We start from the raw sequence: 18,136 nt of genomic DNA, 5'->3' as shown, positions 1-18,136 counted from the left end.
AGTAAGATCCACACACATGAGAAATACAAGCAGACACAGTGAACTGCACACACTAGTCTCTGACCACAGGCACACACCGCTGCTTATACCAGACCTTACAGAAAGCCACAAACCTTTCTTACTTTTTAACAAAAACTCCACAAATTTTGTGGTTTCCCCACCCCTATCTATATTCTAACCATAACCATCTGTAGAGAAACGCTGGAGTCACACCCTGGACTTTAGAGACCCCCCTACTCACATTTCCCCTCACACTGCCATTAACCTAAAATTGGTTAAATCTGCTTGGAATGAAACTTCTGCTGTTTCTGCATAACACACACAGTTGTTTCTATAAAAGAAAAAACAGTATTCAAATTCCACTTGAAATATTCATGAAGCTGTTCCTCTCAGCTGCCACATATGTGACAGTTAAAAGTTTCAAGACGGTTAAGACGTACAGTGTCCAGCATCTGGAGTACTTTGTCCTGCTCACAGGCATCTAACCCATCGATGATAACCACCAGCCTTGTCTGATTCTGAGTGAAGCTGTCAATGGTTTTTGCCATCCTGGCCATCAATTCCACTTCACACTTAAGAACCTGTGCAAAAGAAAGGATACACTGCGCTAAAGATTCGAGAAACTTAAGTACCTCTCTTAAAGAGCCTGAAAGTCGCCTACTAGGAGAAAAGAAACCCCAAGTGCTTGCTGCCAGCTGTGGTTCCACTTAGTGGAACTGTAGTGAATGTGTCACCATTTACAAAGTGCCTTCATCTAAATTAAAGCATTTCTTACAAAGAGGTAGACAACGTCATATCCATTTTAAAAGGACAAACTTGGCTGAAGTGACTTACATGCCAAGATCACATACTCTGAAGGTCAGAAGACAGATTAGAATGCAAATCCAAATGGTCTACATGCCACACCACAACTGGCTTCCTGATGACATGTGACCTTGATCAAAGGAAAGGGCTGTGGATAATTGTATAAAGTCCTTTTTTACTCTAAAAGTACATTCCTATCTTCTACGTTTTGGTGGTTCCATTTGTCTACTCTACCAGGCTGCAGAGCAACCTAAACATTAGGTAATAACTACCACCTGAGGGATAATCTGCTAATTCTTTGCTGTTGCTATTTAGCTGCTAAGTTGCGTCCGACTCTTTGCGACCCCACGGACTGCAGCACACCAGGCTCCTCTGTCTTCCACTATCTCCTCAAGTTTGCTCAAATTCATATCCATTGAGTCAGTGACGCTATCTAACCATCTCATCCTCTGCCGTCTCCTTCTTTGCCTTCAATCTTTCCCAGCACCAGGCTGTTTTCCAATGAACTGGCTCTTCACATCTGGGGGCCAAAGTACTGAAGCTATAGTTAACTCTACGAGGATCTTATAAAAGTCGATTTTATAAAAAGACATTACTGTTAAAACTTTTTCCACACTACACATGCATTTTTCATAGGAAAAATCTGGATTAAAACTAAAAACAAGTGCAATTCTCTAACAGTTAGAAAACAGACTCCCTAAAAGCCCCAGTGATGATGATCATGAGAGCATATTCACATTAGGACTATTTTCTTTTCTTTTTTTTTTTTATTTTGGTTGCACCACACAGCTTGTGGGATCTTAGTTCCCTGACCAGGGATCAAACCTGGGCCCTTGGTAGTGAAAGCAGAGTCCTAACCACTGGACCGCCAGAGAATCCCCAGAATTATTTTCTAACAAGCAAAGTGTGCTTACTTTCATGAATCCTTCACTTTTCAGTTTGTGCAGTTTGGAGGCAGCATTATGGAGGCGTTTCCTTTGAGAATTCAGAAGTGAGTCCAGCACCTGCCACCATGTTCGACAGTTCAGCACAAACGCCAACCCCACTATGGACGCAATTGATATGAGGACAGCATTCACTGTCATATGCTTCGGGTCAACTCTGAATATAGCCAGAAGAGTAATCGCAGCAATAATGCAGCCAAAGATGAAAAGGAAGATGACAAAAGATGGGAGACAACACGTTTTTTTCCATTTCTTTTTACCTGTAAAACACGACAAATGGTTTTAACATCTCAAGCATCCAGAAAACCCCAATCATTACAGGGACAGCATATGACGAACCTGCTGTTCATGTTTCCAAGCATTTTGTCCATCCCATCCTCAACCACTCCATATACAGTAAGAAGAGAAGAAGGTCCTACCCTGCGTATCTTCAGTCTTGAACACTCGGAAAAGCCTGGTTGCCAAAAAGCCAAACTCTCTTTCACAAGCATCCGAGAGGGTGGCGATCATTTCAGCCATTGAAGTTTCCCCACCTACGCTGGACAGTCTATTATAATCTGTAAACAAAAACCTTGGGGAAAGGGGAAAGAAAATGTTATGCCGCTACCTAAAGAAACAGTTTCAACATACATTATGTCTATCATGTAGCTCCTGTTTCCTTCCTGTCTCTGTCAAAACATTGTTTTTAAAATTCTATTTGTAATTAGGTATCTTCCATTTCTAACAGCTTATATTCTTTTCTTAGGAAAAGACAGTAACAAAAGTTAAATTAGTAGAGTTATATGAAGCAATTCTGACTAAAAGCAGAAAAGGGAAAAGGTCATGACAGAACCTAGACAAAGGAGCCAGACATCTCCCCAGACCTCATGACACAACAATTCAACAGTGGCGCCCCACATCAGTCAGAAAAAGCCGCACAAAGGACATTCGGCAAACACCAACTGAAGAGATTAGAACCTTGAGAAAATAGTAATTAAGAACTTAATGTCAAACTCAAGCTTCAGAATGTCCTATTTATAGCTTACTCATCTACCAGGGGTTGAGAAAGAAGTTATATTCTTTTCCTAGTTGTTCTGTGAAATAACTGAATTATTTGCATTTTGAGCCTCTGAATGGGTATTACTTCTGCATTAGTTCCTTTATTCCTTTATTCCTTTCTACTGCTAAACTCCCATCTTAACCCTATAAACAGGCATTGCTTTCAAAATACAATCCAGGATCACAGTGTCCTCTATGTATGCCTGGTCTTAATTAAATCAATGCTATTTTAGTTGTTCTAACTTTTTAAAAGATAATGATCTCATTAATTTTAAATGCTTTTAATTTATGTAAAAATATCTTCCCCAACTTTTTTTATTCTACTCTGTATGTTTTCTTTTTATGTTTTTCATTTTAACTTCTCATTTTAAATCCTTTTCTTAACATTTAATCCTATATACCATTTATTTACCTGTTTTATTTTTATCTTCCTCTCATAGTTTTGATGTCTTACCAGGTTTGGTCCATTCACTTTCAGCTTAACTTACACATATTTTATCTTACAATAATTTCTAAATTCTTAATCTTTGCATATTTAATTATTTTACTAATTTCTGTTGAATTCCTTTTGCTTTCAGTTCTTTAACCTTTTTTTCCATTTTACTTTCCTCTGGGGCCCTCCGGATTGCCTTTACTCTTTGACTTACAAGTTTCTCATCTTTTCTGAACTGTTTGCTTACCTTCCCATTATCATCATACCTGGTAACGATATCATTATCATTTGATATGATGATAACTTTAGAGGAATGGATAAATACATATCCACAGGTGAGGAAAGAACAGCTCAGAGCACATGCTGAGTTGCCAAGGCCACACCCTGATGTCAAGAAGTTCCAGGACTCCATCCTAGACCCAGTACTCTTTACTGATTTGTCCAAAGGATGGTAACAAGTATCATAAGGGGGGAATGTGGAGCTTCACTCAAATAAAATCTGGCAAATCAAAGTTAAATATAATTTTTTATGAAAAGGTGTCTCTGATCTGTAATATACAAGAGGGAGATGTAATATGAAGAGTTTTCCAAGTGTATTTGACCAGGGCATTTTTGTTTTATTTCTCACGTTAAAAAAGTTTAAAGGACCAATGTTTTTTTTTTTTGGTCTCTTAAAAAAACATGAGAAAAGATGCATTATCAACTTTCATTTGCTTCATTTTATTAAAAATTACTTCTGTCAAAGGGACCAACTCACCTCACAGGTAGAGCTTTAGTGGTTTGCTCTGGCAGCTCAGGTGGGTTCACAAACATCAATTTGAGGAGGAGCTCCAAATAGCCGATATGTCTTGCCAATCTAGTACTGAGGACCCAGGCCCAATTCCAACTCTCTCCTTCCCTCCGTCCACCAAAGTAAATGACAACTAAAAGTCAAGGTTTAAAAAAAAATTATCCAGAACAATCATTAGTCAAGCAGCCTCTTTTCTGCAAACAGTCAAGTATGAAGTAGTGACAGGTAAGCTTACATAATTTTCACGGTCCCTTGCTTTTTCCTAACTAGTCCTCAAAGAATTCCTCAACTAATTAACCTCCCCCAACATACATCTGGAGCTTCCCAGAATCCACCTGCCAATGCAGGAGACGTAAAAGATCTGCGTTTAATCCCTGGGTCAGGAAGATCCCCTGGAGTAGGAAATGGCAACCCACTCCAGTATTCTTGCTGGGAGAATCCCATGGACCGAGCCTGGTGGGCTACAATCTATGTGGTCACAAAGAGTTGGACACGACTGGGCATCTGAGCAACAGCAATAGCAAAAACATATTATCAGGTATGTGAAAAACAGAAAGTAAGCTGACTAAAATATGACATAATAAACACAATCAGAAGGATAATGCCTTAAACCGAAGCATATCCTTTAGTTTAGATTCAAATGTAAGTATGACTGGTTTTATCTCTACTTGTGACTACTGAAGTTACCAACAGTAAACCTATTTCCTTTCCTGCAACTGAAGACACTCCTAAAAACAGGGATTATATATATTTATTACTTTGCTTTTAGATAAAATAAAAATTACAGTCATGATCCAAATGATCAAGAGCATGCCATTATGTCTATGAAGACTTATTTTCAAAAAAGATTCAAATATAAATCATTAACATAAAAAAGGGAAAGTAATTTAAAGTTCTGCTTCAATATTAACAAGTAGTGCACTAGCTTTTAAAGTTTTGCTAGGCAGGCTGGGGACAATGCTCCTCTAAGCCAACTTACAAACTAGCAAAAAATCAATATTCTCACCTAAATAGGAAAACCACCTGGAGACTTTAGAAGACAGACACAGATACAATTTTAAATAAAACAATGAGTTCTGACATTCTCTACATTTTTGAAAAGGATAAAAGGCAAAGACTTACTAAAAAATATATACAAGACAGCCAAGAAGCTCAATGACACTGCAATTCCAAGATTTAGGTCTACTGTAAAAGCAAACAATAAACCAAGCCCTCCACAAAGGAGCAGGGTCAGAAACACCACAAGCCATGAAAACTGAAACAGAGGTTCAATCTGTTGTCCTGCAAAAGTTTTCATTTCATCTGAAAGAGAAATTAATAAGAAAACATTATTTAAGAAATAAAACATTTGAAAATTTCACATTTTCACTATAAACATTTACCTAGCTAGAATGTTGCTACTTAACCATGCTAACCAATGTTCACTTTGCTAAGTATCTCATTCCTTAGGGGCACATTTACCCTTGACCCTTGCCCTACCCACTCTCTTGCTTCCTACTGAAAAGGCATAAAATCCTCTCTCATATATTCCCATCTGTCAAGGTTTTGTTGATATTTTGAGATTTGTATTATGCAACCAACAAAGTATTGTTTCCATATATAAAACTAAAAAGTATTACTTTGCTATGTGTCTTCAGAAAACACAGCATCTCCACTTCTCTGCGCCTCCTCACCGCTTCTACCCCCAGTGCCATTTGAGGATCACTGCTCTTAAAGGTGAGCCCAAATGAGCCTGGGACAAGTCATTCATTCCTATTGCAAAACTTAGTTAAAAAAAAAATTTAAACGTAGAAGAGCCAGTGTTGGGGATAGTTAAGAATTCAGTTCTGTGCAAAAAAAAAAAAAAAATTTACAGGCAATATTGAAACCTGTCCTTGAAGAAACGAGTAAGATTTTGCCAAGCAAAAGGAGTGGGGTCTCAGGTCAGAGGTGGGGGGAGATGTCTAGGAAGCTCCTACAGAGGAGCCACTCAGTGTCTGGTCTGCACCTACCAGAGCAGCCATCTGTAACTACAGCGCTGAGCATGCACAAGAGGTAGTGCTGGCAGGTGGGAGCACACGAGCTGACATGTCTGCAAAGGGCCCTGGTTTAAGATACCTATAGGTTTAAGATATCTATAAACAGTGCAGGCAGGAAATCTGCTACAGAGGGGTTCTAATGCAGTGGGATGTTTGTTTTAGAAAGAGAACTCAAATGATTGGGTGGAGGATCAACCACATACCCGTACATAAAACTCTACTTTTACTTAAGAAACACACAAGAGAAAACCTTGTTATATACACAGACACTTTATAAACAAGCCCTTTACCTTCTAGTTTCTTGAGTAAGAAGGATTTACCACTTCCCCACTGTGCATACAGGCCCACACAAATGGGCGGCTGCATGGTAGGCTCACTGAGAATATCTGCCAGGGCACTGCTGTACAGATCGTAACCAAGCATGTCACCATCTGTCTCGGTAGGAGACAAGTGTCCTATAATTATAAACACATGATACCCTAACATTAAAAAGAGACATTATTATTATAAAGGAGCATCAATTCTCAAGTATTAATTGTTTACTCAATTAAAGGAAAAAATAGGTTGAAAGTGTTAGTTGCTCAGTCGTGTCTGATTTTCTGCAACCCTATGGACTGTAGCCCATCAGGCTCCTCTGTCCATGGGATTCTCCAAGCAAGAATATGGAGTGGGTTGCCATTCCCTTCTCCAGGGGATCTTCCTGATCCAGGGATTGAACCCCAGTCTCCTGAATTGCAGGCAGATTCTTTAACATCTAAGCCACCAGGGTTAGACCTGTGTAAAAATAGGTTCAAAGGTTAATAAGTTAATACCATATTTCACAGAACTTAAGATACCTACTAATTACAAGAGGCATCATTATTATGTTCAACTGAGAGAAGAAGAAATGTTGCCAAATTATGACACAATGCTTTCTCACCTACCAATTATAAGACAAAGTCCAACTTCAAGGATACTAAAATGTGGAGTAAAGTATATTATAAAATCAATAAAAAGATTAAAACAGAAACTAGTCCATAGGAATCAATTTAATATGTACAGTAAAAATAAAAATAAGGCTATAACATGTTAGTTAAAAACACAAGAGATAAGCAGAAAAAAAATATTCTATGGTTCCAAGCAGAAAGGGTCAATGACTAAAAAAATAGCAATTCTCCCCAAATTAATCTATCACTTTAAGGCAATCTCAATAAAAATCAATGAGAATATTCTAAAAAATTAAAAAGCAAGAATAGCTATGAAAAAAATTTAAAGGCTACCAACAATTAGCTCTCTTTCGAGAAGAATCAAAATACATTCTAAAACTACAATAATTACAATACCATAGAACTCACACAGGATATTAATGTAAGTGGCATGTCTAATCAGTGGGGAAAGGATGAATTAGTAGGTGGCGTTGGGAGAAGTAAGCCATTCTTTTTTTTTTCCTTCTTTTTAATGAAATTAAAACTCTACATCGCATACTTCAACAAAAATAAGTTTCTGAAACAAAAAATTAAACGTAAAGAGTAAAACTATAAAAGTACAAGAAAATATAAGAGAAAAACCTTTAAAAATCTTTGTGTGGAAAAGAGCTTTCCTTCTCAATATAATATTAAAGCCAGAGCTGCAAGAAAAGGTCAACAAACTACAGATTTATATACCTTTCGAATGGGGAATAAAAACACTCCCATCACCATAAACAAAGAATAATCTGGGGAGAGAGATACAATATTTAGCTGGATTCAGGATCAATATCCTTAAAAACACAAAAGTCAATTTTATTAAATACTTAAAAAAAAAAAAAGATGACAAAGGGTACAAAGAGGAAAATAGCAAAAATGCAAATAGGCTATAAATGTTATTCAAAGATCTCAATCTCACTAATAATTTTACAATGGAAATTAAAATGAAATTTTTTTATTATCAATCTGATTAGCAAAGGTCAATAAGAAAGCTGGAAATATCCAGTTAGCAAGGTTGTAGGGAATTGCACAAACGTGGCCTAAGGAAGAAGAGATTGTTACAACCATTTTGGAAAGTCTATCAAAACTGAATACCCAGTGACTTGCCAGTTCTACTTCTGGAAGTTTATTCCAAGAAAATAATCCTAAAAATAAAGAGTTAATGGATATTTGTACAAATATGTTCACTGAAGCACTAGCTTTCAATTGCAAAACAAACCAAATATTTATCAATAAAGAACTGAACATACTATTAAAACTCTGAAACATTATGCAACAATCATTTAAAACTTTTATAATACGGTATCTCAAGTTTTTTTTAAGGCTATATACATAGTATAAAACATTTTTAGAAATGTAAAGAATTTACAATTTGTCCAAACAATGACAAATTAGGAGATAAGGGACAATGGGAAGACTGCACTTTTTTTCTACTATATTTGTGTTTTCATCCTTAAAATTTAATGTATGCATTATTATCATCAGAAAAAATATTTTAAAATAAAAAACTCAATACAATAGAATCATACTTAAAAACAAGATGTAAGTAAACAGCAAAACTGGAAGGTGGCAGGATTCTACTCTCTCCTGTTGGTTTCTAGGACTACCATGTCTCTTCTTAATTTGAGTAGAAAATCGCCCCATATTTCAAAAGACCACATGTGAATGATTAGATTCTCATGTGCATCCTCTACAAGCAAAAACTACTTTAGTACAATATTCAAAGCATTATGCTAGGTGTTACGGAGGATACAAGATAGGAAGAAAGAATACCTGCCCTGAATAACTTGGAATCTGGGAGAAAATGCTAAAAGAAACAAAATAAAGGCCATATGTAATAGGTATTTAAAAAGGATTATTAACACAGTGCTTAAGTACTCCAATGAGGCAAAACCTTTATCTGGTTAGGCAGATCAGTCAAAACGTCACTGAGAAAGAGACGGTTGACCCAAGCCTTGGAGAAAGAGGATTTTAACAAGAACATTCTTGGGAATGGAGCGGGCACAACAAAAGCAGAGGTAGAGAGCCACTCACTGAAAACAGAGCATGTTTGATAAAAGAACAAAGTTTACCTGAGACAATAACAGGGGGAAGATATTTTTAGAAAAGTAGGCTAGATTTTTTAAGGTTTTAAAAGCTACTGTTGACTCTGAATGTACTTAATTTAGAATGCTCCAATATAATGCAAAGGAACTCTAGACAGGAAGAAGTTACTTTTCTACAGCAAATAACATTTTCAACTTTTATAATCTCTGGTTAAGTGATAAACACAAAACTGCTGTCATTCTCTTAATTTTTTCATAGACGTTCATTTCTTAAAACCTCAGGCAGATATAAAACCCAGTACTTACTGGCTCCAAATATTTGAGTTAAAATACTTTTCTGATGGCTACAGTCAATATTGTAGGGAGTCTCGCCTGCTTTGTTGGGTCTATACAGTAACCGTCCATCTTTGGGGTTTCTTAAAAGGAGTTCTGCCAGTTTCCGACTCCTCCCACGAATAGCAATGTGCAGAGGGGTGTCTCCTTTCTGTAAACAGTGAAGGGACACTTGAACTTCCCCATTTCTCATGGATATATACAGAATAACATTTTTCATATTTCTACAAAATAACAGAATACCCAAACTCTCCGTATTTTTCATATGAGTTTTTATTTCTATCTTCCTTGCAATTTTCTTTCTCTAGTTCCTTCCCTAGCTTTCCTTGGGTATTCTTTCTCCCAGAGCCTCCAGAATGAAAGAGCACAAGGAACAGGTTTCCCCTGCAGCTTCCCACAGGCCCTGGATCCACTTCCATCATAGGTTAATGGTACTTCCATCTACCATTCAGCTACTAACTGTCCACCATGTCAACCGTCTTCCTCAACTAATTTATAATTTATATTCTATTTCACAGTGCTCTCGTCATCAGTCTACACAGCATCTCAGTCCATGGTGGTATTTCACTACCACAAGTGAACTTGTCTTTCCCCATGCCCTTGGTCACCATCATCGTCTTTCTCTACATTCTCTGCCTTGGAGTCCTCTCTGTTGTATCCATGTTCTCTGCCTACTTACCACCTCTTCATTCCCTCAGCTTTCACCTCTCTCAAACATCAACCTGCCTTCTTCCCTTATTAGAATCCCCATCACTTTACTCTTCATATCCAGCACTAATGAAAACTATCATGTAAAAAAGAAATTTAGTCTGCAAAGTATTCTCCACCTTTTACTTTACAAACATCTTTTAAAGACAATGATCCAAAAGCTAACAAATGGAATTCTAAGTTTCTGCCCACTCTGGTCGCTCTAGAACATTAAATGATGTGCCACGTTCTTCCTGTGGCTTATCTTGATTCTTTCCTCTTGTTTCTCTGCAACAAGATCCACCCTGATGACATCATCCTTGCATGGTGCTCAATGCAGCTCAGCTCCCCGTAACTGATCTGAGCCACAGAGGGAACATAGGAAGCAACTTCTTTAACTGAGCCTGCCCACTCCTCAGCACCTCTCAGAACAGCCAAGATCTCACAGGATCCAAATCCCACTCAGATATACCCAGTCAGTAGTCTCTCCTTCCACAAAATAACATGAGACTCCCCTAAGTCCACCAGGTATACAGGTTGGTCTTACCAACTGCCCTATGCTCTCTGCACGAATATTTTATTACTACCTTATCGACAGCAGACACTTTGGCTCCTTTATCCAGCAGCAGCTCTACCACTTCTATGTTTCTCATCTTGGTAGCCTTTATAAGGGGTGTTTCGCCATCCTGTCGGTACAGATAAAAAGGTTTGCCAGATTAATACCTTTAGTCTTTAAAGTCATATAAACACATGTCAAGAAGTCAAATATTCACCCAGTCTATACTGAAAATGTTCTCAAGAAAACACAGTTGCAAAAACTAACAAGAAAGTGCTTTTCCTTCCATAACCAACCACTTGTATCAAAATACTTGTATGTTACTCAGCCAAGCAAGGGATGTACCCACTACTTGCTTATTAAAGAATGATCTAATTGCATTCAAAACCAAATTAAGAGAAAGAAGAAGAGACCACAGTTTAGCACTGAATTAGGAAAAAGCAAAATGTGGTCAGAAGCCATATGTGGTCAGAGCAGCTGACACACAGTTCCAAAAGAAAAAAGATTCCAAGGAGCCACAGCCTGCAAACCAGAAGGTATCCCAGGGCACTGCAGCCACCATCACTGGTTCAGATAACACTGCTCCAAATCTCTGGTAGATGAACCAGGGCTGTATTATGGGTGCTTCCATAAGTCTGTTTTATTCAGGAAGAACTCCTGCCATTTCATTTCAGAATTTCAAATATACTTTCCTCAAGAACAACTACTACACAGAAGGCCAAATATAATCACTGAGGTCTTACACAGTTTTATACTTTTCACATGGAGTAAAACAGACTAAAGTGGTTGGTTTGAGGAACCAATAACCACACAAACTGATCTTTTAAAAAGAAACATGTTCGGCATTCCAAACAACAGGAGCATAAAATAATTCTGGGGAAATGATCTGGCCACAGTTTATGAACAGCTGATACTGTGCTTTCTGAAAGTATCTAATTAAAATAACAAATTACACAGTGTATTCTGCTGTGAATACACAACTCCTAAAAGGATATAAAGCTATTCCTCAACTTAATACAGAACACTACCAGTAAAACCCCTGTCATTCTAATATCAAACAGTTGTAAAAACTTAAAAAAAAAAAAAAAGCACTACAAACATTCAGCATTAGGTATTGCTAAAAGGATGGAAATGTCGTTTATACCTTCGTGCATATTTCAGTGTCAGGATTGCACTGTAAGATGTCTCTCACCATTGTTGCATTTCCTTTCTCAACAGCCCAATACAAAGCAGTTTTACTGTCCTGTATTAATTTAAAAAATCAACAAGCACTTCATATAAGACAGAATATTAAAAATTCATCAGTATTAACATTTCTGTCAGAAAGCATTAATATATTTTACCAAGCAGCAGCATAATAGAACCAATACAATATTGTAAAGTTAAAAAATAAAATAAATAAATAAATAAATAAAAAGAAAAACAGTACAGTGGCCAAATCATCTACTTTTCAAAATTCTAAGAACCTATGTAATTGAACATGCAGATGTAAAAAAAAAAGAAAAAGAATAATATTAATCCTTATTGTACCTTGCATTTACTTGTGGGAAATTCTTTACAAAAGAAGTGTAGGAAAACTTAACACTTCTTGATTAGGAAGCAGCAACCCCACACAGCTGATAGGGTCAACTACGCTTCTGGAATGCAATTAGGTTTCAGGACCCACCCCACACTGAGTTGGAGGTCTTCAGGACTTGAGCTGTGTCCTTTGAGAAGTCACGTAAATATTCTGACCTTGGCTTGTGGCTTTTCATCTGCCCAATCTTTTCAAAAGATAATGCATGAGAATGTACTACACAAACATAAGCTGAATTGTTTCTGTCATTCTCAGCTTTCTTAATCTCCACCCATACCCATAAACTGATTTTCATCAGATCCTTTAAAATCCTCTCTAGTTCAAACACCAAAAAAGATTCAAATGGATTTTGAAAGCAGAGCTAAAGAAGAAAAACAAAAACTGATTAAAATGTTGGAAAACAGAATTGACAGACACAAAGGAGTTAGATAAAAGTCAAAATAGGTGATCAAGGCACCTACTTTCAGTGAAAATATGATTTTTTTCCCTCAATGAATGACTTTTGGCCACTATCACACTGTTTGCTACACCAAGATTTTCTCAACACAGTTCCCTTCTCAAAACCGCACACTAGCTTCTGAACCTTCTGAGTTTGACACTCTAACCTCTCTGGTCCTACATCCCTTTGCACTTTACTATCTCCCATCCCACCCTCCTTAACAACCTAATTTATTCACTAGCTAAGGACTACAGTCTTTCACATTCCCACTTTCCTGAACTTTCTCTTCCCATTATTCTACTATTCTTGCCTGAATTACTCAGCCTTTCTTTATCCAAACTCGACCGATTTTTCAAACTAGTTCAAATTCTACCTTCCCTCAAAAGTTCTCCTTAATGCCCTCTTTCACCACCTCCAGACTCTTATATTTGAATCTTCACTAGGCAATCAACCATACACTGCTGCTGCTGCCATTGCCTTCTCCACAACCATACACTATCTGATATCAAAAGTGGGCATCACTTTTTATGTTCAGATAAAAACGTAAGTTTAAGTATAAACTAAATGAACTAAAACCTTCCGAATTAAAATACATGTTTCGTACAGGCAAGAGATCCATGTTAAAAGACTCTCATGGCATTTGGCATAATGTTTATTAGTTTGATTCAAAAATGGATTTGTATACAAGGAAAAAACTGAGCAGAAATACAGACTGTCCAACAGCAAAATGGGTTGTAAAGAACAGATTTTTCTTTTTTAATCTAAAGCTTCTGACATACTGAATAAATTTACAACTTCAGGAGTGCTTTTACCTAAAATGAATAACCTTTATAGCTCTGTGAGCTGTGACTGCCTTAAACAAAGTCCATAGGCGCTACCAAGGGGTCCTGAGAAAGGCAAGCAAATGGGGGAAAGGAGATGAAAGACTAAAACAAAACACAGGAATAGAAGAACAATACACGGATGAAGAAGACAAACAGAGGGAGAACACTAAAGAAAACAAGTCACACACACTCAAAGTGCTGCCATTTCTCAGTATTATAAACTACTAATTTCAGGATTGAATATATTTAGACATTAATAAGGGAGGTGTACTTGAAAAACATGAGCTTCTTTATGGTTCAATTCTATCTAACTTGACATTAATACAGAAATTTCAAAATAATGGCAGTGAAACTTAGTAATACAGGCATCCATTAAATATATTAGTGTTTATAAGTTTAACTTCATAGGAAAACTCAAAGAATGACATTATGATCAACCAACATATACGACCAATTACAGTCATAGATAACAGTCTGTAATCACACACACCTGTCCTCTAATGTCGATATCAGCATATTTTTGGAGAAGTGCTCGAACAATTTCCACATGACCACCTCTGACAGCACCAATTAAGACAGTATCTCCACTCTAAAAAGACAAAAAAAAAAACCAACCATAGATAATTGATGAGGAAAACAAAATATACTGTTTTTAAGTTAAGATTAATCATATATTAATACAATAAAATTTTTTTGGAAATGTCTTGGGAAAAAAAGTATCTCAGATACTTTCTGTAAACAACAAAGTTTTTAGGTAACTAGTATTAATACCTGATATTAATAGCCTGTAGAATAAGGGAGAGAAGACTATACATCAAAATGAGGACATTTATATCTGAAATTCCAGGACAAAACTTTAGAAAGGTAAGTCACCCACAACAATAAGCCATTCTATTTTGAAGGCACCCTCTCATTACAAATGTAAATTAAATAAAATGACGCCATGACTGTCAATGAACCAGATGAATCTTTGGAAATTACATAACACAAATCCCTTGGAATCATGCTATCTGACAAAAGCCACTGACTCTAAAGGAAGCTGCAAAGCTAGAGCCATCTGTGGGTTTATAACCACATTTAATTAAGGGAGAAGGTTGGTTCCCAGAACAGAATCTATATTCTACTTGGCATTACAGGCCAAGAGTGCCCAGGACTGACTCATTCCTCAATATAAGGTTTAGATGAAGTTCATTACCTCATAAGGATAGCTCTGCCCTGAAATTATATTCACCAAGAAATAATCATTATTAATTATATCTTTCCCTACTTCAAATACTGTAAATGGCCTTTTTTTTTAACTGCTAAATTACAAATCAGTTATACGGGTTTGAGTTGGATCATTCCATGAGCTATGGTTCATCTCAATCCTAAGTGGGCCCCAGTGGGCTACAATTCAAGATGCAGGCCCTTGAAAACTGAGCCACGATGTAACATCTTAACTACTACATTAAAAGTATAAACCCATGGCAGAAACACTTTGAGAATATTAGCATTAATTTGGGTTCAAACTAGGATATTAACACAAGGTTCTATATATTCCATTGCTTACTGTGCACCATGCACTATTCTAGGCTCTAGGAAATAAATTAGACAAGGTCCCAGCTCTGGGAGAATATATAGTCTAGAGGAGACTCACAGACAACATACAATAAACAAAAATAAAAAACAAGACAAATGTAATGCAAATAAAAGAGAGTGATGCAACAGAAAGTGACTGGGGAGTGACTTTGGTCACTGGGAATTCAAGACAGTGTACAGTGTCATGTGTACAGTATGGGTCTTTAACACAGGGTAGATGGTGGAACCATCTGAGATGGAGAAGTCTGAGGGGAAAGCAGGTTTGGGATCAAACAAACAAAATATCTGTTTTGCTGAAAATTAAGAGGACCATTAGACACTCACGTGGAGAGTTTAAGTGGAAATGGACATGCAAGTGTATACTTCTGAGAAGAGGTCAGAGCAAGAGATACAAACTTGAAAACTCTATTAAGTTTAAGGGTGGGACCTGAAGTCTTAGAACAATGAACACCAACTATGAACAAGACCTACAGTAAGGATGATTTTAAGATCACATTATCAATAACAATATTATTTTTTAAAAACTGAAAAGAAAAAAAAAAACTGAAAAGAACACCCTTCACAAAGATTAAATATGTTTTAACTTATTAGTTTTAAAGGTAGAAATAAAACATCTTAAATATGTTATGCAGAAAGAATCTTGAAAGGTGTTGAGAAGTTAAGGTACCTTCCATCAACATCACCACTGGAAGACAAGTTCTAAATAGACAACCTACCCTATCAGGTATGTTCACATATGTCCCAGCGTCAAGGAGATCCTGTACAATTTCTGTATGTCCCTCCTTCGATGCAATCATCAAGGCTGTATTTCCATCCTTATCTGTTAAATTTACATTTGGATTTCGCTTCAAAATTTCTTTCACTGACTGTGTGTAGCCTCCTTTTACTGCCACAATAAGTGCGGTCATTGAATTCTAAAGAACAAACAAAAAAGTCCAATAAATTAGTCATTTCAGACAACTTAATTTATGCCCTAGTCAAAAACTGATGTTTTCAAATAGGTGACCTGTAATTAATAATTATTTCTGATAATAAAATGCCAATGTAAATAATCAGAAGTGATCATACCAAAAGTGGTCAGGAAGCATATTTTCCATTCTTGAAGATGTGTTAGTCCTCTTCAGTTGGGAGGAATGACATTAAAATCTTTAAATGATAACCTAAATTTGGACTCATTTACAATGAACAAATCCTCTCACAAAAGTATTGAATGGTAAAATAGCTGACAGGATGATTCAAAATTAAACACATTCTAAATGAAGTAATCCAAAGTCAGGTTAACAGACTTCAAACAAGTAACAATCTATAATAAAATCTATACGAAAAACGTAAGTGAAACAATGAATTAAAAAGTACAGAATATTTCAATAACAGTATAACATATTCTTCTTTCTTATAGTGACCCAGAAACCACATTTTCAAAACTGTCTTATTTTTAGTTGTTCTTTTAAAAACTTCACATTTATTAACAATAAATCACCTAATACAACAATCTGACTCACTGCAAAACAAATATTAAAATTTATTCTTGAGACTTTTATCTAGTTTGAGATAGCATGCAATTTCCTTATAGAAATATTTTGGTTGTTATATCAGCCCCTGGAACTAAGCCATAACTCTCAATATTAAATAACATAGCCTTCTCAGACTCTTCAGCAGTCAACATAGAGACAGGCCACTTATCCACTTGATAAACTGGCCAGAAAAGAGGCAGGTGAACAGTATGGCTTCCAGGGTCGGGTAAGAATCATGCTCTGTCTCCACACAGCACTAACATATTCCACGCCCCTTGAGGGTCGGCAATTAGCAGCTTTGCCACCATGGAAAATAGGAGGAGCTGGTTGGTATTATGCCAAGAAGTCAAGTATGACTTAGAGCCCACTCTTGTTACACTGCAGCCACAGGTTTGCTAGCAACTCTTCTCAGAATCCCTTATGATCCACCTCACATAATCTAATAATTATGTTAATAGAAGACTGTATTGTTTCTTGTGCATAAACATCATCTCCTTTAACTATACTCATAGAAGTTCAAGAGAAAAGTGATGTGATAGTCTCCTCTAGTACCCCCAGCACATTTGGCAGAGGCCAGGTACAAGCAGGGACTCAATAATGAATCCATAACTCCTAGTCGCTAAGATATACTGAACCAATTCTTAAGCTGTCTAGGTTTTGACCACTGATTTCTGATATTTTAAAATCTATCAGAGAAGGAAAACAAGTTACAGCTTAAAATATCAAAAATGTTTGTTTTTCTAAGTATTATTTAGATACTGTAGAGAAAATTTTCTAGACATATGCTAAGGAAAAAAATATTCTCTCTCTCAAAACTAAAAATATCTCTCTACTATCAGCAGTTAAGTAGAAAAGATACTTACAGCTCCTTCTTGATCAACATCAGCTCCCATGGCCAATAAATGTTTTACACATTCCAAATGACCTTTTCGTGCAGCCCAAACCAAAGGGGTGGTTCCATACTATTAAAAGAAATAACAAATTTAAAATTATTATTGAAGATATATTAAAAGAAACTAAGCTCTCAACATGAATTTTAATAAAAATCACACTGAGTATTTTAGATTACAGTTTACACCAATCATAATTTTAAGCCTAGGTGAATCATATTTTTCTTATTTTATTTCTCCCAAATAGATGGTTAACCACTGCATGAAATGTGTTTCACCCAACTTAAAGTTTTATAATAATTGACAATTTTTCATCATAAAGTCATACAGCCTTTAATTTCCAACACACTTTCTTTGCTTCCCATATCTTGTGACATATGAAGTCAAACAATTTGACTATAGTCAAAAATAGTAACAGCTAAGTGCCAAATATGGTTCTAACTAGTTGACATAGGTTAACTCGTGTAATCTTCATCACAAGAGTAAGTACAAATCACAATATCACATTTTAAACAGATGAGCAAACAAGACCCTGAGAAGCTAATTACAGGCTCGATGTCACAAAGCTACTAAGAGGTGGAGCAAAATCCATGAACCCAACAAGCCTGGCTTCAGCCTGTGCTCTTCACCACCACCCTAGATTTACCTCTATGTCTGATAAAATAAACGTCAGCTGAGAAACGGCACTCAAAAGCACGTTCTGCTGCAACATGACTCAAAAGC

General features: G+C 36.4%; 1 protein-coding gene across 20 annotated transcripts in view; it reads right to left on the bottom strand.

Moving 5' to 3' along the window:
• KIDINS220 (kinase D interacting substrate 220) overlaps positions 1 to 18,136 on the bottom strand; it is a 96,064-nt gene that overhangs the window by 54,511 nt on the left and 23,417 nt on the right. For all 20 annotated transcript variants that reach the window (XM_027556134.1, XM_027556137.1, XM_027556138.1 and 17 more), the window contains 12 exons: positions 17,387 to 17,485; positions 15,726 to 15,923; positions 13,922 to 14,020; positions 11,737 to 11,835; positions 10,624 to 10,722; positions 9,323 to 9,500; positions 6,318 to 6,482; positions 5,132 to 5,311; positions 3,977 to 4,142; positions 2,168 to 2,319; positions 1,719 to 2,008; positions 441 to 581 (listed from right to left, as the gene is read on the bottom strand). In XM_027556134.1, the coding sequence (XP_027411935.1) occupies positions 441 to 581; positions 1,719 to 2,008; positions 2,168 to 2,319; positions 3,977 to 4,142; positions 5,132 to 5,311; positions 6,318 to 6,482; positions 9,323 to 9,500; positions 10,624 to 10,722; positions 11,737 to 11,835; positions 13,922 to 14,020; positions 15,726 to 15,923; positions 17,387 to 17,485 (1,866 nt within the window). The remainder of the gene's footprint in view (positions 1 to 440; positions 582 to 1,718; positions 2,009 to 2,167; positions 2,320 to 3,976; positions 4,143 to 5,131; positions 5,312 to 6,317; positions 6,483 to 9,322; positions 9,501 to 10,623; positions 10,723 to 11,736; positions 11,836 to 13,921; positions 14,021 to 15,725; positions 15,924 to 17,386; positions 17,486 to 18,136) is intronic.

The sequence above is a fragment of the Bos indicus x Bos taurus genome, chromosome 11 (assembly GCF_003369695.1).
Source record: "Bos indicus x Bos taurus breed Angus x Brahman F1 hybrid chromosome 11, Bos_hybrid_MaternalHap_v2.0, whole genome shotgun sequence".
Taxonomy (NCBI): Eukaryota; Metazoa; Chordata; class Mammalia; order Artiodactyla; family Bovidae; genus Bos; species Bos indicus x Bos taurus.
This window is presented reverse-complemented; position numbering and strand designations above follow the sequence as displayed.